At 33.1% G+C, this 27,657-nt stretch overlaps 1 protein-coding gene across 1 annotated transcript; it reads left to right on the top strand.

Annotated features, from left to right (window-relative positions):
• Positions 1–549: 549 nt before the first annotated feature.
• On the top strand, positions 550–27,657 carry LOC135831710 (homeobox protein B-H1-like). The gene is made up of 3 exons (XM_065344398.1): positions 550–1,327; positions 15,736–15,955; positions 26,440–27,657. Exons 1-3 carry the CDS (start codon positions 1,081–1,083, stop codon positions 26,894–26,896), a joined length of 924 nt encoding a protein of 307 aa, XP_065200470.1. The 5' UTR covers positions 550–1,080; the 3' UTR covers positions 26,897–27,657.

Here is a 27,657-nt window from a genome sequence, read left to right as displayed (position 1 = left end):
GTCAGCCCTATAAATAGTGAAAAAAAAAATATTCGCTATGTGAAACATGACTCTAACAGTAGGTAGGTAGGTACACCATAGGACAATTTTTACAAAATCATACAGCTTTGGAAATCTCTCGATAAATAATTTATTAAAGCTCACGACGTGGAATTATTCGAAACGGAAAAATAGGTTTTATAATTTTGAAAGTTTTCGTTCGCTTATGTCATTCGAGCGGAAAACTCGAGGAAAATGAAAACGTTCATCCGGCTTCGGGGAGAGAAAAAAAGAAGCAGAAAAAACAGTCGAGAGGAGCGGCGGCGCGGCGCGGCGTGGCGTGGCGCGCGCGAAAATAAATTGATGAAATTGGAATAAACAAGAATCGGGATTATGCGGAAAACAAAGACATTCTCGGCGGCGAGAAAAACAAAAGGTGAAGCATTAAGCGACCGCACTGGAGGGGATAAACGAAATCCTCTCTTCTTTTATAGTTTTAACATAGCGAAGAAGCGACCGATTTAAACAATCAAATTATTCTCGATAAGAGGCGCTTGCTATGAGAAGGCGTGGCTTGTAAAAATCCTTTTACCGGCGAGCTCGACGATTGGAGCTGAACACCAAAGGTGGGAATGCAACGTATCAGGGGGTTAGAAAGTGTAAAATACATTCGCGAAGAGGAAATATCTCTCGTGCTGGGCGTTTACCAGTTCACGTTCTGTGTTAATCGACGACAGTTTAATGTTATTTTTAACAACACATGTCCGAATTGTTTTTTTTTAAATTTCGTATTTTCGGCGCGATTTTTTATCAAAGTTTAATACTTACCGGTTGAATTTTTTTTCTCTGTTTTTATACTGCAAGTGCGTGCGTGATTGATTTTTCCATAATTATTTAAATAAACGTACTTATTCTGTTGTGAAAATAATTTTTTATTTGATAAGTTGGTTCGATTATGAGATAACAAAATATTCGAAGATTGATTTCATTCGTTCATCAATTTATACTCGACCGCGAATCCTGAAATTCATCAAAATCGCGGTGTCCGAGCAAAAAACCAACGGCCTTCATTTTTGGCCCGGAGCAAATCCCGAAGATCGGATGACAGTTCACGAAATGACTGCTGGAGTAGGCACTAGTATGCCTCATCACCATCTCAGCAGATCCAGATTTATGATCACAGATATTTTGTCCGGCCATAGTGGACAGAGATCTCCTCCATCGCCCGCATCCTCTGATGGACCGAGGGACTTATCTTTACATTCCAGAGATTCAGAGCTAAGTGATGGACACGAAAGTGGCACTGATAGTGGTCTTCCAGGTGAAAATTCCTCAGTATGTTCTAATGGTAAGTGTGATTGGCATAGATCACCCTAATCATAATTTTACTTGTTGTAAGAATGCTGCTTGAGACATCAACTTCACAAAAATTATGGTGTTTGAGCTGCACGTGATCATAATCAGTATAGTTGCAAAGATCCCCCTCGGTCTAAAAATTTTAGATCTTGCTGAAATTGTTCAGTGATTTTTTTATGGGGTTGAAATTTTCTTTTGATGTGATTTTCCTCCAAAAATTTTGTCTGCAGGTGTAAAGATTACAAAACTATTCAACACAGTAGGTGGCTGGTGGGTAGTTCGGTAATTCATTAGATAATCATGAGGATACTATTCAAGTATTTTCAACAAGTCTACATGATGTTCATCAATAAGTCCCTCCTCAACTGTCAGGTATTAAAAGAAAAACAAAAAAGTTGTGTGTTAAGCAATCAAGCAAAAAATATGATAAATTAGGATATGCATATCTACCAAAATAAAATTATTAATAGAGGCAGTGATGCAACCAAGATGGCAATTGGAGAGCTAATCACCCTCCCCCTAAAAAAAACAACTGAAAAATGAGCAATAAGTTGGAAGTCGATAAATTAAACGAATTTGATATGGAAAAAGAAGTGCTCAATTTTTCTTGTACTTTTCAACTTATGTTCATCTCGAAATCAGCATTGTCCATTACCACTGATGAAGGTTTGATTTGAATATTCTAGCATTAGGTAGATATACCTACTTACCTAGCAAGGAATTCACGAAGATGGGATTTTGTTCTATAGGTAGTGCTTCTGTAAAAACACACTTGGATGTTTCAATTGTAATTAATTCATGACATTAAGAATGAAAGGTTGAAGGTTTTAACTTATTTTACAACCCTCGAAATTAGACACAAAGTCACAAAATAATGAGTTATTTTGAAAAAAATTAGTCCAAAAAACGAAAAAAGGTCCACTTTTATTTCAAATTTTTGCATGGAAAGAAAGCAATGGCCCCATCAACCCCCCCCCCCGGGAAGAAAATTTTAAAATGACACCCACGTGAAAATTATCTAAATCATTTTTTTTTGTTTTCGAATAATTTTTGCTCAAGCTGTAATTTCATCTTTCATTTGTATAAAATAATCACACAGAAAAGTTTTTGCAAAATTACCTCAAATTTAGACTTTTCGTGCCTTCAATTTGTGAAATGTTTTTCTCAAATTTATTTCGATTTTCTTTAGTTTTTGGACTTTTTCAAATTAATGTTGGTAATATGTATCTCAAAAAATAAGCTAATCATCGTTGCTCTAATCGAAAAATTTCAGATTCTCATAAATCATCACTTAGCAAACTATCAAAATCCATAGAACTACTTTGAGCTTGATGAATTGCGGGAAGCAGAAAAATTAGGATCATTTTAAAAAATCAATCTGACATCTATTGTCTATATCTAAGTAGATAAGTGATTAGGTCCCAAAAAAGAAACTGCCAAGTTCAGCTATTGCAGCTGCATTTTCCCCATAATCACAATTATTCCTACTCACCTGTGTATGATTTTGTCAATTTTGTCAGCAAGTGCTCGATAATTTGACCAAATCATTACATTTCCACGTAAAACATTCGTTAATATTTTGGAAAAATTCCAAAATCAGTACGATCAAATTTATAAATAATATATGCTGCGGGAGAATTCCTAATGTGATTATGTTATTCAGCCTAACATTGTTAATTACACGAGCCCACGTGCTTGAGACATAAAAATAACTAAATTGCAGGTTTTGGAGCATTGTTGGAGGGGTTAAACAAGTTACTTGGCACCATACTTACCCCGATGACATTCGAGTTGTACACTTTTTAAGAGTAAAAAAATATACTTATTAATTATCTACCTTGAATTGAAAAATTACAGCGATGTATTAGTGTAAAAATTAAATTTACTGGACAGATCCTAATTGCGAAGGAGGTCCCGAGTACATACACTTACTTACCTAATTTTTATTTTGATAAAGTATGGGTAGGCATATGAGTTTATTTTTAATCGTATTAGAAGACGCAAGAGGGGAAATAAGATGAAGAAAATATCACTTGAGATGGCCACAAGTCAGAATTCTCAAATTAAGATTTGATTTTCTCTATTTTCTTTCATGAAATTAAAAGGTTCTTGTTCTCAAGTCAAACGTCATATTTGAAAATTTCTTGATCCATATATAGCTGACCTTTTGCTATAATAATCATGTTAAGAAATTGAGAATAACCCTCGAAGCTGTTTTTCTTTGAATTTTCTTTTAATTGTTGAGGAAATGATTCAGTCAACTTATACTAAGAAGTAGGTAAGTGCTTAGTTTGTTAGATATAAAATCTACAGATATTTATGCTAATTTTACCAGGCAAAAATGATAATAAAAAACCCATAAATACAAGGCGAATGCCTTCGTTGGCAAATAAGAAACCAGTTTCCATATTCACTCAACACTGCACTTGATATTCATTGAAAAGGAAAAAAGAAATGAAAATAATTAAACCCCTATGGAACTTTAATCGCGATAAAATCTACAATTAATAAGTATCTATACTAAAACTTCACAGTAAGTCCAAGAAGATATCTTGCTGTGTCAAAAATTTGTTTCACTTTCGTCGCAAACACAATGTTACAATAATTTAAGTAGGTAATTTACTCATTCGCAATAATTGATTTTTCTCGAGAGTAAAATCAAAAAAAAAAAAGTTGTAGTGAGAAAAAGAAAAGAAAAAAAAACAAACTGGAATCTGTCATCATAATTTCACCTTTACAAATAAATTTGCTTCGTTATCGAGTTTTTTTTTTAGCTTCGAATCTACTCGTAATGAACTCGAGCAAGCAACCGGTTAAAAATAATTAAAAATTGGTGTACCTATACATTGTATCCTGTAGACAATCGGTTGTAATTAATAATTAAATTAATGGACGTATAAAGATTAAAAACAATTTCCTTAAATATGCAACGTTTACCTTTGTATCATGCGGCGTGTTAAAATCTGTTAATTAATTGTAAACGCCTAAACTGTTAATAATTAAGAGTTCGTTGCCAATATTTCAACAACCGCGGATAATTTAAATCGTTTACAACTTTGTAACGAACCGATCTTAATCGTACAACTTCCTGCGTGTTTCCAACGACAATGTACCGATTTTATGTATCATTAGGACCAGTGTTAAGTTTTGGTTTGATTTTTAATCAACTTTTTTAAAAAATTGGTGCGAAAATTTGCCAATTCTTATTATGTAGTTACAATATTTCGATCAATTTATTACTTTGTTTGTTCGACAACAGATTAACATGTTCCATAAATTTGAGCATTAAATTTTGTTTCGATCGGAATTAATAACCAATTGGGTTGGGTAGTAGGTAGGTGAGGTGTAGGTACCTACTAATAAATTCATTTTTTAAAACGTAAGTTTTGGCAAAATATCTTTGTTTCTTTAATATCTACCTAATTAATGCACGTCTATAAATTTTGATTTTCTTTACCCTTCCTAATGAGCCCAGTGTTATTTGAGTTTTTACTTTCTGAAATTCAAGCAGGTACCTATCAATTTTTGACGTATCAGTTTTTAAGATACTGATTTTGAGACCTCATTTCTGAATCTGGAGGGGGGAGGGTGATCAAAAACCAAGTTTTTGGTGTCTAAAGATTTCTTGAGAGAACTCTTTGAGAAAAAACAATTTCGTAAAATCCATTTAAAGTGAAAATAGAACATTTTTTCAAATTTATTCGAATATTTTATTTCTGAGGCCTTCGAGTAAACAGGACTCGGTGTGGCTGCGATTGATATTTTCCAGCTCAAACTACTTCAGTCATTTCGGTCTTTTGCATTCATGAAGGCTTTTTAACCAAATCTTTTACAATTTCAGGGCAAATTTTTTCCTGAAACCAAAATATTGACAAATCTTGAGAATTTTCAGAGATATTTCCAGTCCCATAACCTCGCTTAAATTTGTCATAGAATCTAATGCGATAAAATGAAAAACATAATGGTGATCAAGCTTCACAAACCAATACAATGTCAAAACAGTTTACGTCATTCATCGATACACTTGCAATTATGTAGGTATTTGTATCATAAAAATATATAATTTCTCAGAACACGCGGCAGCGTTGATAATTATTAAATAAAAATCAATAATTTTTCACTTATCAATTAATATTGCTTAGTGATAATAAACTTTTTCCCACACAAGGACATCTAGGTAGTTTGGTTTTAAAATAAAACAATAAGTATCCCTCGAAAAGAAACGATACGACCTACTTTTTAAATTACCTTTCGATTATATTACAAAAAATCCAACCGAAGCTCGTGTTTCGAATTAAAATTAATCGAAATGCGCGTATTTTGCGCGACGTACTTACAGGATAGATCTATTTCAAATCGTAATTTAAACCCGCCTCGTCTATAAAGTTATCAACACGTATCCAGGGTAAATTGGATTGTTACAATTCGACAGATGGAAAATTTAAAAATGGCTTTTTAAAAAGCGCACATCACGTTTGTATTATTTAACTTGTTGTTAAAACTAGTAAACCAGAAATACGTACAACGGTCAAAATGAAACGCTTAATATGTTATTTATATGCGTTTGTAATTTTCAAAAGATATTTTGATTTTTTCCGGCCAAATCCATTGATGTACGGAGAGGCTTCCTCTAATCTTATACTTCCGATCGCGTTTATATTTCCTTAATCCCTCAATTGAGATGTCAGTTATAGGCCACCAAAAAAAAAAAAAGAAGAGGGATGCTCAAAGTGCGCTTTTTTTCCACCACAACGTAGGTTATACTGGTATTTTTTCGCAGAGTCACCCTCTATAATAGGGTGTTTGTGAAGAGAGAACACCACGTCAATGTGAACATTGTACACAGCTATGCTTATAAACTTTATAGTATGTATACGAGTGGTGCGGTCTTTTTCAATGGTTGTGTGTATTTTACCCTTTAAAACCTTTTATCGAAGTCAAAAGTTTCAACATGTTTGACGCGTTCGCCTGCAAAGAGGTAGGTAATTTTCACGCAGTGGACAGTGGTTTTTAGAAATGTCATCGAGCTACTGTGTTGAAATCGACACGTCGACTTGGATTCTTTTACAAACCCCGAACCCGCCATCGTTATTGTCGGTCTAATTCATGCCAAAATGGAATGTTTAATCTTTCGTAGGTGTAATATGACATGAACACAGTAGCCCTATTAGGTGTCATTTTACATATTGGAAAAAATACCGAGCCTATTGATGCGTGAGTTGAGAAAGGCAGCGGTGGAGTTATTTGCCTATTTATTAGTAGATGCAGACAGGAGTGAACAAAAATTAGACAAATTTGGGCAAAATCTTTGGCGAAGAATTTATTCAAAATATTGTAAAAGAGTAGAAGATTAGTCAAATCTATTCAATGGTACAATAAATAATAAAATAAATAGAAATTCGAAATACCGATTCTAATAACGTACCTATAAAAGTCTGCATGTAGGCAATCAAGCTGAATACTACACATATGAGAAACGTGAAGTCAAAACTATTTTAAATTAGATGGTTAAAAGTGTTAAACCCTGGTCTTGAATTAGAAATCAAAACAATTTTCAAAGCAATAAAAGTCCATACAATGCTATACACAATTATCATTTGAAGTGCATATTTAAAAGCAACAAAACATACAATACAAAGTGTTGTTGAGCATTAAATATGCATGTCATGATGCTATTCAAAATACTAAAAAAATAAAATAAAATAAAAATGGCAGACTTTTAGCTTTATTCCGCGTATAGAATTCATTTTACAACCCTTATCTCACCTCACCCCCAAACACAACCTGTGATGTTATAGCATAAGTTGTTTTTCCGGATATAATAGAATATTTAAGTAGCTAAATATCTACCCCATTTGAAAGTAACACAGGAAATTCAGCTCCCACCAGTCACCAGAAAGGGGTGAAGCCACCAGTTTTATAAGTATTTATGAACGTGAAAATGAGGGATAGGTAGGTACCTCTCTCCTAACAGATAAGGAAAAAATTAATCTCGATACCTATTGTGGAAATATCGATTATTTTCATTACGATTTTAATCTGATATTTTAATTTCTTTCGCTGGGTAATCATGAACATATTTGCTTCTAAAGCATTTATTTTTTGTTAAAAGCATCAGGTAATTTTTTTTTTTTTGATTTGGTGCAAGTAATAAAGGTGTATAAAAATGTTTCTAATACATATCAAAAATCATGATTTTTATGCGAAAATGTAGATACCTAACGTTAGGTATTTAATTTAACCATTCAAATTTAAATTAAATTTTTTATTAAACAAATTTTATTCATCTTTTATTTTAATATTATTGCCTAATTTTTTAAAATTTTTCTTTACATTAATTTTTTTTAAAAATATTTGGCACTTAGGTAAACAATAAACATTGTTACTTTGGCATTTAAAAAACATAAAAAAAACTACCTACGTGTCAAGAAAACTAACTATTTTCTGATGCTTAAAAAGAATCCATAAAGTAAAACATTTTTTGATATTGGAAAAAAAATGGATCTTTAGTCGTCAAAAAATGTACTTTGGTAACTATTTTATGATATATGTATTTCCTTACAAAAATTCATTGATTAACTAAACATGAAAGAGAAAACAATTCATAGAAAAATTTAAACATTTTCAAGAATTTCGATTTTAAAAAAATCAAAATTAAGTACTTACGTTCAATTCTTTTAAGAAAGTGAGTTAGATGAAGCTAAGAATTAATCTCCTTCAAATGATTAGAATTCTCTGATATTACAGCAGAAAAGTTGAAGAATTCACTCATTTTTTGATACCCACCTTTCCAATAAAAGTCATCAATATGATTTTTTTTCAATATAGAAAAAATGCTCAAAAATCGAAGCATTTTCTGAAGTTTAAATTTCAAAGAACATAACAACCCAAACGAAAATGATTAGATCTGATCAGGTTTGAACAGATGTACCTAAATAATTGAATCTAGGGGAGTGCTCAGGTTTAATTAGACCTATACGAATTTGGTGAGAGTCAATTAGGTTTTCCCTATTGGATCTAATCAGGTCTCAACAGATCTAATTCGATCAAAACTTTGATTTTATCAGATCCAATCATATTTCGTTGGGAATGCTAAAAAAAAATGAAAAAAAAATTGAAATGTCTAAGGACTAAAAATTAAAATTGAGTGCTAAAATCGTGAATTCGCAGTAAATTTTTCATTTTAAAGTGCCTGTGCCCTACACTTCTATATTTCTACACAATAATCTTCAAGTTTAGGAATTGATGTTGAGGACTCAGAAATCTTACCTACCTATCCTGTTTTTTTTTTTTTTTTTTAATATAAATCAAAATTGAATCTGTGGGTATCTCCCTTTCTCTTCCTGTGAAAAATGGATCCTTTATCTTTCTAATCCTATCCTTCTCATTTATTAGAACAACATTCTGAAGAAAATTTGAAATGAATAGACGCCCTGACAAATTTTTGTATTATCATCCCTTTTTGGAAGAAAATTCATAATTTCTTGAATTTATAATTCTTCGAGTGTTACATTACACTTCACATTGTAATTTCTGATCTTTCTTCCGCATCGATTACGACCTACGTAGGTATTGAAAACCAAGTAGAGCTATATGGGAGGATCGAAAGGATGTTGAAACAGTATTTAACCGAACACGAAGTCGCACAGTACAGGTACCTTATCGCGCACCTAAGCACCTATAAAATCGCGTTAAAATCAACGTCTACGACTGGGAGGTGTACAGAGAGCGTCAGCATGAAAAAAGAAAAACAACAGAAGAGCAGATTGGCGCGCTGTGATAATTCATACGGAAAGAAAACACTCTATAACGACGTAATTAGCCATTCAGTGTGGCAAATAATTCGTGCTGGTACTTGGAACTGTTTTTAATATTCGAATCCGAGGTTCTCAAACGTGGCGAAAATGCAACCGAGCGTACCCTGGCGCAGGTTAAACGTTTGAGAACGCTTACGTTTATTTTAACGGTAGAAAAGCAGCGAAATTTTCATACATAAGAAATAAACGCTACGACTATGAGCGATGAGGATGGGGAGCCGAGGACGTACAATATTATAATTGGTTAAAGAAATGATACGCTTTAAAAGAAATGGGAAACGTGTCTACGGAAATTAAATTTTAATTTATGATTATACTAATTGGCGCTAATACTAGAACGGCGACAAGGCTCGTACAACGATGCCATTCGTTGATAGGCGCGCAGAAGGGAGGGTTTATAAATTGTTTTATATTGGTGCGTCGCCAAACATAATTTTAAAATTCTAAATTAGTTTGGTGTATCGTATTTTATTCTTTTAACTTGACACAACTTCCGTACCATTCATCTTCCCAAATCGGCGATACATCTTCTTCCATATGATCTTATTATGTGGCGTGTGAGCTATGCTATTGCTATTCTATGATAGTCTATAACTCCCCAACTTATACGAATGTTTATTTTCAACAAAGAGTCTTTTTTGAAATACGAGTATAACCTAAGAGAAAAAAATTTTCCGCGAGTTGAATTACACCTATCTTCGAATCCGACAACGAATAGATTTATTATTGCGAAGACGCGACCATACGTGATTCGAACCGTACTAATTATTCGACGTTATGTCACATTATAAATCACAAAATGAACCTTTTATCCAACTCTGTTAGTATTAATATAGTATGTAGTTGTTTACTCGAAGAAATCACTTACTCATGAAGTCATATTTACAAGCACGACATTCCGTTTACTTATACTTACGATGCAAAACTACTCGTATTTAAGAAACGGAAGGAAGTAAATTACCAAAGAGATATTTTATTCCCCTCTCTCCCTCTTTCCCTCAAATCCGTAAAAAGATTTAGTAAGTGTGCTTGAAAAAACTTGACATCTATTGCAACTTTTCAAGTACATACTTTACATTTTTCTTTCGCCGGCTCAGCTGCCGATTAAATTTATATCATATGTGTTTGGCCTTCGTCGTAAATTCAACTTGGCCAATTCAAAACAAATTTATGCCATAGGCCAATCGTTTTGCGATTTTTATAATTTTTTTTTTTCAATAGCCAAAATGTTGCAGTTCATTGCAAGGGTATTGTAGGATTTTTTTATGCACAGGAAATGTTTTTCTATGTGGTTTACCTCGTCGAAGTAGTAGGCTAAACCTTTTCAAATTTTACCTAAATGTGCTCGTGTTTTTGTCTAAATGACGTGAATATTCACCACTTTTTAAATCTCCTTCATTGCAAATGAGTAGGCACGTACCTATACATTAAAGTTGACAGTAAAATTTTGAGCTCTTACTAAATCTACAGAAGTCCGTACTTGGGCATCTCGTGAAATCTTTTTATAAAACTTCACTAAAAACACCCTTAAAATTATGGAAAAGTGAAGATACTTTTGACCAAATTTTGCGGAGACTTTCATTTTGATTCAGAGAAAATTTCGGCACCGAAGGTCTTCCTGAAGGGAAGATATTGATCCTCAAAGGGGGTCGTATTCAAAAAATCGTGGTTGTTTCGCTCTGATGCCTATCCAACCTGTTTTGGAAGGAATTTCTCCGTTCTTTAAGGTAGTATTTGAGATTCTGGGTCGATCTAGACCCTTTCCATCAAAATCCAAGACTTCTCTCAGGGCTCTACTGTTGATTAATTGGTGTGAAAAATATCATCCCCTATACTGATGGAACATTTTGAAATAAATACAGTGATGCCAATTTTTTTGATCATGATTGCTTAATTTGATAAGTTTTTGGTTATTTTTCCCAACTTAGAATTAATTCTAATTCATGGTTGATAATTGCTCGAGGAAAATCATTAGTGTCGGAAATTCTTGAGTTTTGAGGCTGCTCAAGATGAATTCATTCTCAACTGACATAATTTGCAGAAACACGATTTCCATAATCTAATTTTCATTTTTTTAAGGGTTCGTATGGTACTTTAAGAGGCCATTAGAATGGTATCATTAGTCATGCTATAGGTACATGTAATCAAAAGCGTGGGCAAATTTCTAGCAAGGCTGAAATTACCTCCATAAATTTATAACAGAATTTGCTGAGCAATAAAAAAAATCATCGGCCATCAGCATCGATAATAATGCAATCGTTTTGACCAACAATTAAGTCCTGGTCGATTTCCATACAAGAGAGAGGAAAATCCACCCTTATGAGGAACCGAAATTCCCCAAACCAATATTAATATTTTTTAGACGGCCATCGACGAAAACTCGAATAAAAAAAAAACAAGCCAAAAGAAAAAGAAATAGAAATAATCGCTATAAATTCAATCATAACGAGATTGTAAAATGGTTGAAAGGGGGTGGTGAAAAAAAGCAAACTTTTTCTACATTTGTATTTCATTAAGACTATAAAATAAAGGCGCATTTATAAAAGTGAAATTGCTTTTTAATGGCTTTTTCCTTATCTTATCGCGTTTACTAAATCAAATAACGTAAAAGGGGTAGTTAATATTTTCGTAGTGCCCGGTGGTATACGAGTAGCATGTACAATAAAGAACACGTCAGTACTGTTATTACCGGCAAAAGATAAATAGTGACTAACGATAGTTTACCAGCTAACGTAATGATCACTTTTAACTGTTAGTTCGTTGCGTGTTTACAATTCGTAGTAAATGATCGTTTAACTGGAAAAAGGTATTTCATAATTCTGCGAAGTGGTAACACTGTTTCGATGTTATCGGGAAAACACTCGTTTTTTCAAAATTAACGTTCGTATACCATACGTACGAAATATGTTTACATTAAACGTTATTTTCATTACTAATGAGCTTTTTTTTTCGGCCGATTTTTATCACGATGGTAATTTAATGTAATTGACTCTTTTCACGAAAACCGACGCATTTTTACATACAGGTTTTCCTTTTCCAATCTGTCTCTCTCTCTCTGGCCTTTTTTTTTTTTTTTTTTTTGAAAAATGTTGTCAAGTGTTTTACGAGGGTATCCCTTTTCCTCTCTTTTCCACCTCGTTATTCTATTCATTTTATTATAATTTAATTTTCCCATTATCGATGATTTATACGTACGTCATATACGAGTACGTGAAAAAAGGCGCAAACAAGTACCTCATACAAGTGCTGTAGAACACATTTAACGTAAATAATCTCGCAATATAGGCGGCTCTTTGCCTCTTGTCAAGGGTATGAAAAACACTCGAACGCGATCTGTGTTAGGTGTAGGGAAAAAGAAAACACCAAACAAACAAAAGGATATGCGATATATTTATATATAATAGGATCCTTGTGTAGTGGTTCCGCTAACGTATATTCTGGTCCCTTTTGCTTTTGCTTTGCGCTATTACTCGTCTATATATATCTCTCGTTGTCGAGCTTACCCTTTAAAACTAACAAAACGGCTCATCTCATTGGTTAAAGTTCTCGCTTAAATATTAAACGACTCCTCCCTGTTATTTAATAGAGAAACGAGACCAGATTTAACACCTTATATCGCGTGTTCGTCTTCCGAGTATGCTCAACACCCAACAGCCGACTTCATTTAACGGATATTAATACTTTTTTTCTCGAATGGATCCGCGTTGAACCTTCCTAGGTTTTTTTTTCGGCACGAATCAGTGGTCCTTGGTGCACATAGGCGAGAAAAACTTCACACTAGAACCTTGATGTATAGATATTACAGTAAATCTGTGACAAAAAATTGTCAAAAAAAAAGTGTAACTGATGTACTTATACATACATATATCTTATTAAGTAAGCATAGAAAACCATAAAAATTTATTGTATTGTATCCATATGATGAGAAACGACACTAAAATGGCGACTCGATGATATAGCCAGATGGTGTTAAGATAACAAAAATACCTATAAATTAAGCTTGAAATAGAACAACACAAATATTTAGTGAGTATCTATCCCTGAATAAAAATGGCGTATTTTTTTCTCTCCTACTCCGTAGATCCTTTTCCATAGGCCAACTGTTGTCGACAAACAGGCAGGATTATGAGAAAGGTGGAAAAGGGTTGAACTAAACTGCGAACATCGGGGAGACTTTTTTTGTTGAGGCAATAAAAAATTCGACGCAATCTCTCTCTATATCTTAGAATAGAAGGAACCTTTTTTTTTTTGCCAATTTGATTAAAATTCTGACTTCCCAATTGATATGAAATTTTGTGGATCCAGAATTTATTCCTGAGAATGCCGAATCAGTGACATTCAAAAGCTCTCGTCCTCGTTTCACTCTGATCAATTTTTTTTCTGAATTGAATTTCTTATAAAATTACTGCTTAAAAAATAAGTAATGAAGGAAGGTCCCCATTAAATCGACTTTTTTCATCAAAAAATGAGTACTCAGACGTACTTACGTAATCTTTGCTTTATTTCTGAAATAGCAATTTTCAAAAGTTCAGGTCTTTGGTTCGCTCATACTATAGGGAAGTAGTTCTTCTTTTTGAACTACTCAACTTGAAAAATATTTTCCAACTTTTGAAATCAATTCCTATCAAGATTAGAAAAATGAACTTCTCGTATCAAAATAAGCTAGTTCAATTTATTAGATCATAACTTTTCGAATGCTTTTGCTCTCGCTTCACTTAAGGGCGAATTTGCATTTATAATCTCTAGAAAATTACAGTTCATTTTTCAAATTTGCACTGAAAAAAAATCTAGTAATTTTTACTACAATAAATTTTCTTTTAGAATCAGTAATGGGTTGAGATCAGTAAAATGAAGTTCTCACTCCAAACATACGTAAATAACATAATGTTTAGGTAAGTATTTCTCGAACTTAAAATTTTTAACAGCTTCAGAACTGTTTTCAAATCAATCGAAAAATGCCAATTTTTCATATATACCTACCTATTAACAGTACATGTGGTGGGAGGAAGGCAGAGGAATCAAAATTCGAGCCCTTTTGAGACGTTTTGGCGAATGGGTCCTTTTCTTTGGATCCAAAAGATTGTTTGACTCAGATATAGATACCTAAATAGATTGTCACAATTTGACAAAATCTTTTAAATTGAAGTAAATCAATGAAATTTTTTTATCGAATTGAGAAAATTGAAGTTGACTAAAAAACATTATTTTCTGAAGCAATCACATTTTTTTCAATAAAATGAAAATGGCTGAAAAAAAATCGGAAATTTTTTTCCAAGATATAAGACGTATAATTCCATAAGTATTTCAACTTATTCGTCCTTGGACAAAATAATTTCCTTTTGGTCTGTCATTGAAATAATTTACCTACAAAAAAGTGAACATAGAAACTATACCTAATCAGAAGAGATAAATTTCATATCTGACTAGGTACCTTTTTTTCAAAGTTTAAATCCTTCTTGTATACTTAGATACATCAGTTTTATTCCAAGTATTCATCAGAGTAGTCTTATTCAAAAACTGATCAATTTCCTGTACAATTTGAATTGAAAACTGAACGTTGAAATTTGTTCATTTTAAAAACGTACTTACCAAATTTCAGTAGGCTTGAATATCGTCGAATGATTAAACGATATTGAAGCCTGAGTAAGTGCTATACGTATACAATTGTACATAAAACACTTTTACTCCGGCAAATTGCTAAGTATATAGAACTTTTGTAGCCTATTATATTGGAACCTGAATACGAGTACTTCTTGACGAATCGCATGTTAGTTCGAATTTGTAGCGATTTAAATTTAAAACACAGTAAATTGATTTGTCCCTTTTGTATACCTACGCAGCTGTAAATCAATATAACATACGTACGAAAGTAAATAAGTATAATATATTTTACAAAACGTGTCGAATTACACGCAGACGAAAATTTAACACGACTTGAAATTAAGATCCGTAAACAATCTTCAAATAAAGAAAAGAAAACACATACGAAAGGATAAAGCTCTGCGTATAGTACGTTGGGTGCATTAAAAATGTAGGTATCTAAAATTTGATAACAAATAAGCAGAATAAATCGCATTTTAAATATTATAGACGCGCATACGTCGTCGCAAGTGTTTGTTATTTACAAATAAGACGATAATCTAAATAAAATACGATACTTCCATCAAGTGTTCTCATCATGCGCGATAACTTTCGGCAAAGGTATAGTTGTACGTAGGTATTACGAAATAATAGGTAGGAGAAAAAAACAAGTTTACTTATATAAGCGAGAACGCTCTACAGGGGTTTAAAAAAGTTTTAAGAGAAATTTTTTCGACTGTTTTCAAACGATACATTTAAGTTAAAAGCTTGCTCTTATTTGATTTAGTTGCGTTTACAGAGATACAAAGCTTTGAAAATTCCTTCGGGATTTTCTGCCACACATACCGGCTCACGTTTCGCGTATTGTATACGACAAACACCGTGTACGTTTTGCGAATTGGTTTTTATTTTACCTTAAACGATAAAATGTTTACGGATTTATACGCGTGAGCATAATAGCTAATGTAGCGTTGGTTTTTTTTCTTTTCCCTTTGCCCTACAGGACATAAAGATGAAGATGGTAGAAATTCTGGAAGTCATTCGCTCAGCAGTTTGAGTAAAAAACAAAGAAAGGCCAGAACAGCTTTTACCGATCACCAATTACAAACGTTAGAGAAAAGTTTCGAAAGACAGAAATACCTTAGTGTGCAAGATAGGATGGAATTAGCCGCCAAACTTAATTTATCAGATACTCAAGTTAAAACGTGGTATCAAAATAGAAGGTAAGTTTTTAATTTTTTCTTTTTTTTTCTTTTTTTTAAAGTTAGAGGTAATGTGATTTGCTGAGAATGTAATACTTATAGGTAATTAATAGGCGATTCAAAACTACTTACATATGTTATTATTCGGTTTTGGATTGGAAGGGAAGGAGGAGGGAGGAGAACGAGACGAGGAATAATATGTACTTTCATTTGGAATGCGAACCTTCATTTTGAAAATCACTGAGTATTGAAACAATGAACTAAAACTATGAAACAAAATTGACGCACTGGAATTAGTAAATAAAAATATAAAAAATTAAAATCATCGCGTGACAATTTTTTTTAAAATTCCTCTTTCAATTCAAAATCATGTCAAAAACAAGTATGTATCTACCTAATATTATGTTTTTGTCGCTTTAATTGTTCAATGTATAAGAACTTCTTACATTAGGTATTTTAGTTCAATTTTTTCAATTTTTGACTGACATTATAATTTCAATGGGTATCTTACCAACCTATACCTAAATACAATAATTTGAAAATAAAAATGGCCAATTTTGCATTTTCATAAAAATTTCCAGAAACTAGGAGAAAAATAAGATGCAAGATTTGTTGGTTTTCTTTCTTAAACTTTTAAATATTTTTCACCATCTTATCATTGAAAAAAAATTTTCATGAAAAAATGTATATTATGCTTATCTAATATTTAATGTGAGTCTCATTATCCATTTATTTTTTTAAAAATTAACATGGAAATAATAACTTATTTTCAAAACTTTAATTATTCAAAAAACCTGAATTCAGTAACGTAAGTAATAAAATTGACAAACTAACATTTATATTGCAGACAACTTTTTCCAAAATTTAGCAATTCAATGTTTGTTTTCATGTTTGTTTAAATTAAGTATTTTAATAATCATTATCACAGTGGCTTTTTATTTAAAAAAAAAAAAAAAAAAAAAAACTCAAAGTTTCATGAAAAGAGAGTAAATTACTGATGCCTCTATGCTGATTGGGGGTAATGTTACAGTTTTCTCCAGATTCCACTCTAATTAATTAATTTTGGCAATTTTTTATTTCTAGTTTGTTATCGTGATTATCTTACCTCAACAGAAACCGTCAAAGACTGCCTGTAAATTTGATATTAGGCAAAACGTTATTCAAATAAAAACACAAATTTGTTTTCAAATCTCCCTCGGAACATTTTTCTTCCTTCAATTTTGCAATAAGACATAACTTTTCAAATTTGATGAAAATCATACCTATATTCATTTCAGTTAGGTAAACTAGATAGGCAACATTCAAAACACTTCAGTTGCCTAACTTGATCTATTCAAGATTTACAAATAGGCGAATAAACATACTCTGGAACTAATAAAATAATAATACCATACCCAATATTTCACTAGGTACCTATCTATTTCGTCGCTGAATAAAATTTCTAGAATTCTAAATCGACCATCAGAGATGATACCCACGTGTAAAAAATTATCACCTAGCTAAACCAATTTGATGGACATTTTTTTTTTTTTTAAATTAAAAACGTCTCTGAAGAAGTTAATTGTTGCCATTAATTCAATACCAACACGAAGAAGTATTGAAATTCAATAGGCTATAATGAAATTATTATAATCCATAATTGAAATTCCTGACGTTATTTACAGTGATTACCGATTACCTACGAGGTCATGTATTCGGATTATGGTACAATGTTAAAATGACAATAGTTTCATGCTTCTTATAAATTAACATCATTCGTCACATATATGCATAGGTTGTATAAATACGTAGGTACGTAGCCTTTATACCTACATGTACACGTTGGAAAAAAGGCACGTTTGTATACACGAGGGTACTTAGGTATATGTATCAAAAATAGGGCTGTTTTTCCTCTCTTTCTCTACATATTATGAGCATAACCTTATAAAATTATATATTCTCTATTTACGTACTAGGTACATATGTAGATTAGATGTACCCATACTCACTCGTACGTACCTATTGCTGATGCTGATATTGAAATGAAAAATATGGCACCATCGACTCGTATCATTGCTACTTGGTATATTGTTATAGGCATTCGATTAGGTAGTCAGAGAACTGTTTCATTTCGTAATCATGCAAACAGCATGTTCTCGTACCTTTTGATCTGCAATACTTCCTCGGGAGATGTTCCAAGAATACATCTCCGACTCTTTAATTACATATATATGGGATGGGGTTAACTATATGGTAAGATTTTGCTCGTGTGCGTCTTGCTTACACAGTAGGTATATAAATTCATCAAACACCTGTCGACAATTTAGCACCACGTAAATAATAATACGTACGTCTAAAATCATTGTAAATTTCACAATTCAAATTACCTGACCATTATGCTAATAAATACGCCATTGGTTACCTACAATAGCACCTGCACAGAACGTTATATAAAATCGTATTAAAGCATAAATCGACGAATAATGAATAATCTGGATGAATTGACATCTCGTTTCTTGCTGCAGAACATCACTTACAATAAGACAGACGCATGGACTGAAAAAATAAAAAAATAAAAGGATAAAACCAATATAGACGCGCGGGGTAACCGCCGGCTCGACATTAATATCGCGTTTGGATATATTAACGCATGTACGATATAAAGTATATTATTATAATTTGAAGGAAAACGGGCCCTAATAACGGGGAAAGTGTTCCAGGAAACAATGCAAATCAAAACGGTGGTAGTACGTATATTATACAGTAGTAGATATAGGAACATCGCGCGTAGTTCTTTGTAAATTTCTAAGCTAATTCCCAAATAAACTCTCCGCGTGTTCCGGTCGTCCCTCCAGCCGATCGGTAATTCACCCTATCAAAATCATAAATTCTTATCTTTCCTGAAATCTCGGTCCGGATATTCTGGATTCCTCTTTGCGTTTCCTCTTCTATTATCATCGATGATAGCGTTTTTACCGAAGACAACAACATGTACCCTAAATCGTCCAATAAAGCCAAGCCAAGCATTCGAAGGTGTTGGAGAACGTCTGGGACTGTAAACTGGTCAATTTTATGATTATATAAATTTGTATGTAGAAATTGGATAGGAAACTTGATCATCAAATTTACTGAGGGGGCAGAGGAAAGTAGGTTCTGTATCATTGTTGATAGCTACAATTTAAAAAAAAAAAATTTTTGTAAAAAGTATAGGTACACTTTATTACCTGCTGTGAAACAGAATACGTTCTATAACGACCAACGCAATCGAATGTTCTCTTTCATCCGCAAAAAGAGTTATCTATTATAGGATAATTTCATCGTAAAAAGGAGCGATCCTGAAAATAATAGCGTATTAGCATAACGCTAAAGCTATTATTACTTCGAACATTTAAGCTGGTCATTTTGAAAAACACAGTTTATCGTGATATTAGCTCGAGACGCGAACGTGTAATTTGAATAATTTTATAAATTTCGTAAACATTTACATTATTATGATTGTGCTACCGTACTCGTCATCTTCATTGTCCATATACCCAGCATATTCGATGAAATTCACAAATAGGCTGTGTCTATTTTTCAAAAAAAAAAATTTCAATAAAAATTCCGATCCTGAATACGAAATTGAATGCTATAGTTTCAATAAAACACTTGTAGATTCATATAATGCCGACAATATTTAAAATGCAGGTCGAAAAGGTCACACTGGTTTGGAGGGTGAAGGAGTGAATTGTCCTTAAAGGAAATAGGTAGGTACTTATTAGTTATCTGTGGTTTTTGAAAAAAAAAAAACAAAGATTACAAAAAATGAAAGAACCAGTTTCTTTGAGCAGTAAATATGTAGCTTCTCAATTTATCTATGTAGAAAATTACGAAAAAATTACCCACTATTTTTGGGTCATTTTGAGATCTGACAGTTTTACATATCACACTTCGCCACGCACACTTACCTACACCTTACACAACTCTACAATTTACTCACAGACTAATTTAAAATTGTCCATCATTAAAAAATCACGACTGTAAAATTTTCCATAAGATCATTTTAATTAAAGTAAGTACCTAACGCAAAAATAAATTTATCGAGGAATTTAAAAAAAGAAAAATCGATGCAATTTGTGAATAATTTTTGCTTACGCATAAAGTTGCCAATCCAGATTACTCTTATATGAAATTGAATATGTACCTACCTATCAACAATGTATAAATTCAGGTCATTTCACAAATCAAAAGCTGGCAAAGGGAAAGAAGGGCTACTCAAAACTCGAATCGAAGACAGGTTAGTGACAAAAATTTCCAATAAATCTACGCCAATAGTAATACACAATAAACAAATGTCACCACGTATACCTATAAGTTAGTCACTCAGCAGTAGTTAGTCAGTCACCTTTACAAGAATACATTCGGGGTTAAATTGTAAAAAGTACTCGCTTATACGGACCCGTTCGTCGTCTGCAACGAAACGTGGACGTATTAATCATTGTGTAAGTCAACAATTCGAAATCGTGGCGAATTTGCGGTTTAAATAATTATGAATTATTAACCGAACCTCGTGGAAAAGCCAAGGGAGCGGTGTGTACACCGCGAGTGAAGACTCCCGAAGAAGACAGTATGGAGAGTAAAGAGAGCAAAATAAAAAAAAGCAAACAGTTATAAATTATAACGTTGGGCAAAATGTCAACGAATCTGTTACAAAGATGTTACACCGCTATATTTTGGCTTATTCATTACTACGCTTAATGAAATCCGTAAAAGCTGTTTTGTTGAAATCGTTCTTCTTGATAATTTTACGCTAGACCGATTTTGAAAAAACATCTTTTGTCGCCGCAACCATTCTTTTGTCGTGCTTCCTTCGAAACGCAATCCCTGCTTACAGAATAACGCAATTTAACAACCATAATTTATATTAACGCGTTTAAGCTATTTATTCAAATTAATATTTTAAATGTGAGCTGACTTGGAACAGGGGGACTGGTTTTTACTTTCGACCCTGTAAGGTAGGTAGGTATAGGTGTATAGAAAAAAAATCATCATTATGCTTGCGAAATGAACCAAACGAAAGGGGCAAAGGCAAATTCCATTAGTATGGTCTGCCTAGCTTTGATTTATGATCGGAAAGGTATAGGCATAAGGCTTCAAAGGTCAGTGTTACCAATTTGTGGTGTTGTGGTTGTGAAAAATTTGTACAAATGAATGATTAAATATGGTTTGTCGAGAACTTAGATGCATAATCTAGTGAACACGATCATCATGGATGACACAATTTCTTTGCTGTTGATTGATATATTACCGGAGGTTAGAAAAGGTAAAAAAATTATTGTGGGTGAAATCCCTATCCTTCAAGAAAATTTTGATGTTTTTGAACCCAAAAAAAAATCTAAAAGCTCACAATAGCTCCCTGAAATAAACATAAGAAAATTTTTAGTCTTTTAGTTTTCCGCATATACCGGACGAACCGTACGTCCTAGCAAACATCTGACGACAGTACCTAATCTGAAAGAGAAATAAATTCTCTACCATTTCGGGTACTTACTTGAAATTTTCCTAGGATGCTTAGTTTCAAAATTGCATGATCCTTAAAGTTGGACTGTCTTTGAAGTTTGTGTGACAAACATCAAAATTTTTTGAAGGATAGAGCTTTCACCCATAATAATTTTTTTTTTCAAAATTGTTTGACCCAAGTAATTTGCATCGTTCTGAGGATTCTTCTGACCATTTGGCACAGTCTAAGATAAGCTTTATTATACTCAGCAACGTTCGCTTTGGCAAATCGACGAAATTTTCCGCCATATTTATTTCCATCTTCGTCATCTAAACAAGTAATACATACATGAGTTACAAGATATCTATGCATAATATGCATAAATAGCCGCGCACAACGCTGTCCAATTAGAAGCAAAGGTTTACGAACTTGAACGAATGGCAATGCTGGCCCGCGCGTTTCGAGCCTAAATTCGATGCGATATTATAGCAGCAGAGGCACCGCGAAGTGAAGACGATCGACGACGCGACCGAGGTTTTGTTCTATTTTAATTGATAGCCACAAGACATGCCTTCGAACTTGAGCATACAATGCGTACCTCTCTCTTATATACCTACCTGTGCAGACGGAGGCCAATATAGGTTTTTTTCATCTTCTTTTATTAAACCATTGCGCCGAGAAAATTAACCGTAAAATGGTACATAGGAATGAGCCAAGTGCCGACATCGTATACCCGATAACGAATTTTCATCCTAATAACAATGGCCAGCGTCGTCCTATTCTGTATTACTTATACTGTCTAATCGCCATTCAACTTTAAATTAACAGCATCGGTGTGATGAAAATTTTCCAATCGACGACCATAGATACGTACACATTGTCGCATATCCACCAGAAGATGTGTTGTAATCGATTACACAACAAAAAGTCTTCTGTCGCTGCAGCTTTTTATAACGTCTGAAATGTTTTTATACGAATATTACACGCGAACACGATCATCTTTCATGTTTCTAGTTTCCTGCATTCGTTTTATGTATTTTTACTCCATTTTTTGAGATCATTTTTATATTTTTTTATCTGAAAAAAAATATGGTCACAGAAAAACTGTTTATCACATTTTAGCAATCTTCAATCGTGTATGTCAATTTGAATAACTCAAAAGAATACTGATAAGGGAAATACTATATTTCAAATACTGGCACAAAAATTTTTGAACAGGACAAAAAAATCAATAGAGGACACCAAAATACGCCACTATTCAAAGTTTCAGATGCTGGGATTAATTTTACAATTTTTGGAGAATTTTTGAAAATTTCAAATTTGGGTCAAAAACGAAGAAAAAAAATCAAAATTTCACTAAATTGACCTAAAAAACTGAAATTTGTTTTGCACCCTAGTTTAGACCTCCCGAGTTGATTGATGATGGTTTCAAGCCGTTCCGAAGCCTCCTGCAGATTTTCAAATTCCCCAATTTTCGAAAACACGCAGGTTAGTTACAAGTACATATTAGGGTGAAAATAAAGATCAGAACTTATGTACCTATGTATAAAATTGGATTTACCATCTTTGTAGCCCTTTCGATCGATTTAAGCGTAGGCCTATATTTTCAAATTCTTTTTGTACTAGTTCAAATTCAAAATTCTCTCCAGAAATTAACTTTGAAAAAAAAAGGAAGAAAATGCGAACAAAATTAATTTTTAAAAAATGCGAACAAGTGAAGGACAGAATTCGAAATTTGGTTCGTACCGTATTTTCGACCCTTCGAGTCAATAAGTGATAGTTTCAAAGTGTTCTGGAGCCTTCAATAAATTTTCATTTTTTTTTTTTTTTTTTTCAAAAATACCTTAATCTTTAGAAAAAATGTTGCATTAAAAGTGGCACTAGAAGATTTTGATAATAACTATAAGTAACTAAATCGTACAAAAAGGCCACAAATATGGTGAATCGATTTTATAGACTAAAATTTCATTTTTACCCTGCCTACTTTTTTTCAAAAACTGGAAAATTCGAAAATCTGCTACAGGCTCCAGAACTGTTCAAAATAAACATCAATCAACTCAGGAGGTTGATAATTGGTTACAAACCAAATTTCAGCTTTCTGTGCGAATTTTGTTAAATTTTGATTTCTTTTGTTTACCCTTTAGCCCAAAATTAAATTTTCAAAAATTTGCTAAAAATCAAAAAATGAATTTCAGCACTTGAAATTTTGGCTAGTGGAGTGTTTTGGGGTCTTCTATCGACCGTTGCCCGGTTAAAAAATTTTCTGCCGTTTGGGATATTTCCCTTGTAAGAGGAAAAAGTACGCTCTCTATTTTTCTTTTCAAGTTAGCATATCTCCTTCAATTTTGATAAACATATTTTTCATTTTTGTTTCAAAATTCAAATTGGTATACCGATTATTTTCAAAACTGAAAGAGAATCATTACTCAAATTTTAAAAGACAAAATATAGGTACCTAGGTATACCTATTCGTATTTTGATGAAATAACATTCAAAATTCATCAAATATGAGATCCCTGTCTGTATTCACCATAATATCCCAAACCGCATCAATCACAAGCCGAAATGATTTCAAGCGTGAAATTTACTTTAATCTCCAAAGTTCTTTAGAGATATCAACAAGTTGACAGGCAATATTTACTATGGCAAAATATGTAAAAAGTGAAGGGTGTCGCCATTCAAGACGAATTGAGAATGGTAGGATTGGTAGGCAATTCTAAGTAGTAAATTCATTTCTTGACTTTTGTGTGCTCTCAAAACATTTTAAGAATATGAGGATACAAAATCTTCCTTTTCCTATCTAGGGCTGAAAAGTACTACTTTTCCAACCTCGCGAGAATCGCTCGGATGTAAAAATAAGTACTTTCCACCCTCGTTCAGGAAAAATTACTTCACTAAACTCGGAGAAAAAGTGATTTTGAACTCGTGTGAGTTGTTCCCCTCACTTCGTTCGGGTCACAAACCTCACCCTCGTCCAAAATCACTTTTTCGGCCCTCGTTGTGTAATATACTATTTCATCACTTCATTTCTATGTAATTTTCCTTTTGCACAACATTATTTGGTGGTTTGTTCAGTTCATCATTTAGACAGATATGGAGATTTGAGGCTACCTAACTTGTTAACCTACCTACTGAACTAGGAATACGTTGAAGGAAATGCAATCCACAACGGTTATTTCACACACTTACATCAATAATGCTTAGATACTCTAAGGCATGAAAAACCAGGAAAATCCATAGGTAAGGTACGCATAATCCAACAACAGAGGTAAAAAAAATTCGTCACGATTCTACGAATACGAGTATGTCGACGACGATGTCGTGTTGCACAAGTAGATAGGCATACTACGATGGCACTTGAAGTTCGTTAGTGTTTACGTTATGATGACCAATTTCATTTCGACATTAATTGGATTAAGAGCGCGTCAAGAAGAAAAAGGGGTATAAAAAAATCAAATGATAATCGAAGAGGAACGGCGGAAATGATTAAAAGTGTAACTACCGTTGGATGACGTTCTGTTTGAAAAGACGAAGAGTAATTTAACTGCAGAACGACATGGTAAAGACACGGTAAAAATGCTAGGCTTTGTTGTCAAATTGAAAGATAATAATTGAAGATTACTCTGTTATAAGTGTACAAAGATAACAATTTTCATTAGCGCACTTTGACCGGGTGGAGAACGGAGCCATCATCGGATGTCAATAACGCGACCGAGTATCATCCGCTAGCACGTTCCACGATTCGTCACATTGGTTTTAGAAAAATTGAAGAAACGCAGACGAGGTATTGGTATCGGGGCAGTCTCGTGGCAACGGACGACCAGAGCCCATCCAAGTGTAACTGAAGAACAACTAAAAAAGAACTAAAATAACTACAGAGTTTAAAAATGAAAACCCATCAAAATAGCGATGTAAGAATTATACTCAGTATTACAATAAAGAACACGCGCCTCAACTTTACCGAACAATACATGAAAAACGTGACCCTTTCAACCCGCCAGAGTATCATGGCGAGATAAAAGGCAAAAAAAATAATTTGTTGGTAAGGTTATTTCTCCACGGTATCATAACGTACACGCTTATCACAAAATCACGTTCGCAGCGCGTTTGTCAGCTTCTTAACTTGAACTTAGCTCTATCTTTACAAATGCAATTAACGAAAAATCACAAAAAATCGTCCAAAAAAAACCACATTCTATAAGAAAAAAACACCACATAAGTCGGAGTTTAACGCAATAAAGTCAGGAATTTTTCTGTACTTGCTCTAATAAGCGATAGTGTAGCCGAAATAAACGGTATTTCTTTCACGGTTCCTTTTTTTTCTTCTTCTGTCCTTTTAAATCTTCCTATATACGTTTACCTTGGTCGTGTACGTTGAAAATTTTTCATTAGTTAACCCTGCAATAACATCTCTATATGACTTTGGTTATAGTCAGCCATTATTGGATGGACAATAGACAATGTGTACTTATCTATTAGACATAGGTAGTTGAAAGGTGATGGAACAAAATGAACTTGACATTCTTGATGACAATTTATTGCACAACGATTATCCAAACTTATCTGACTCTGATTTGCTTTATAAATTTGATGAAAGAAGGATAATAGTAGTTATTAAGTATGCTGGATCCCTGGAATGAAAATCTTCAAGCAGGTACTAGTTAACTATTGTGAAGAGCATTCAGATGTGATTAATACTTAATATTCACCATAAGTCAAAGTGACTTGGCCACCAACTCACCAAAATGTCTCAGTTTTGCCTTCTTCAAGAATCATATTCTGTATAATTTCTTTTGATCAATACATGAAAGTTAGGTAGGTCTGGAAGTCTGAATAGATCTGATCTGACTATACCTGATCAGATTTGAGTACATCTAATCAGATCACAGTTTTGATCAGACCCAATAATTTTTCTCTGAGATGTTATTTTAAATCTCTCTCAGCAAATCACATTAACCTATCATTTATCTAGATACACCTTGTTGCAATCTAAAACAACTATTTCAGCCCATCTAACCAAAAACTTTATTTTAATTTTGATTCGCAGAACAAAATGGAAAAGACAAACAGCAGTAGGACTAGAACTGTTAGCCGAAGCTGGAAATTACGCCGCTTTTCAAAGATTATATGGCGGACCACCATACGGATGTTGGCCATACTCAGGCACAGGTTCAAATCCAGCTTCAGCAGCTGATCTATACTACAGACAAGCTGCCGCTGCCGCTGCCGCCGTCAGTACCTTACAAAAGCCTTTGGCCTACCGACTATATCCAGGTCTGCCAGGACCAGGACCTTCACCTACCACTCATCACATACCAACTCCTCCTACATTGGCTGCATCAGCTAGTCTATCATCTCTTTCTAACTATTATAACAGTGTTCATGGTCTACCAGTAAGATCTCCTACGCCCGATCATCCTCCACCATCGCAAACTCCTGATAGTAGACCCGAATCTGTGGACGTCGAAGATGATTCGCCTAGTTCACCCAATGTCGACGTGTAAATGTTGCCAACTGCGCAGTTTTTCTTGTGCAGTGGGCGCAACTTTCAATAAGTCGCTGGATCATGACATGCTTAGTGTTACTAAATACCTATACTTAAATTATATAACATCTAGTCAACGAAACTATTTACGAATTTTTAAGTTTTTATTATTTTGTACCTTCGCGCGATGGTCCTTCTGTTATGTTAAATGATTGGAAAATGCACTATTTTGGGGTGATCGAAAAAAGAAATCGGGCATATTTTCAATAATACAAAACTTCTTTACTTGTTTTTGATGTACAATTTGTTCCGAACAGTTGTAAAAATCAAATTTAATTTAATTTCGTTAATTTATTTTATTTTGTAAAAAAAAAGTTGTTACTGTTTGGTTGTATTGTATACATTTGTTGCTTTTATTCCAAAATTTATTTAAAAAACGTGTGAAACGCTTCTATGCTAAGTGTTTTTTTTTTTTTTTTTTTTTTTTGTACAAATCTAGTATTATTATTTAGTAGGTACGTGACAAATATGAGAGAAAAATTAGGCGAGTATTAGGATGTTTTAGAGTTAACCAGTACCCTGATTAAGAAAATTTGTAAAATTTGTCCTTAATTTTAGTTTTCTTTGTTATTTATGACTACTTATTAACTGTATGTTGTAAGTATTGATTAAGTGCAATCCCTTTGTATCTCATTTTTATGTAAATTATTTCCTTCGTGTAATTTTAATGAAATGAACAAAGAAAAACAAAACAAATATAAAATATTTGATTGACAATGA

Source organism: Planococcus citri, chromosome 1 (assembly GCF_950023065.1).
Source record: "Planococcus citri chromosome 1, ihPlaCitr1.1, whole genome shotgun sequence".
Taxonomy (NCBI): Eukaryota; Metazoa; Arthropoda; class Insecta; order Hemiptera; family Pseudococcidae; genus Planococcus; species Planococcus citri.
The sequence above is the reverse complement of the archived record's forward strand: the minus strand, read 5'-3'. Positions and strand labels throughout refer to the sequence as shown.

Coding starts and splice junctions, on each gene's coding strand:
- LOC135831710 (XM_065344398.1), top strand. CDS start 1,081: ATGACAGTTCACGAAATGACTGCTGGAGTAGGCACTAGTATGCCTCAT. Junction 1,328..15,735: donor TTCCTCAGTATGTTCTAATG/GTAAGTGTGATT, acceptor TTTGCCCTACAG/GACATAAAGATGAAGATGGT. Junction 15,956..26,439: donor ACGTGGTATCAAAATAGAAG/GTAAGTTTTTAA, acceptor TTTGATTCGCAG/AACAAAATGGAAAAGACAAA.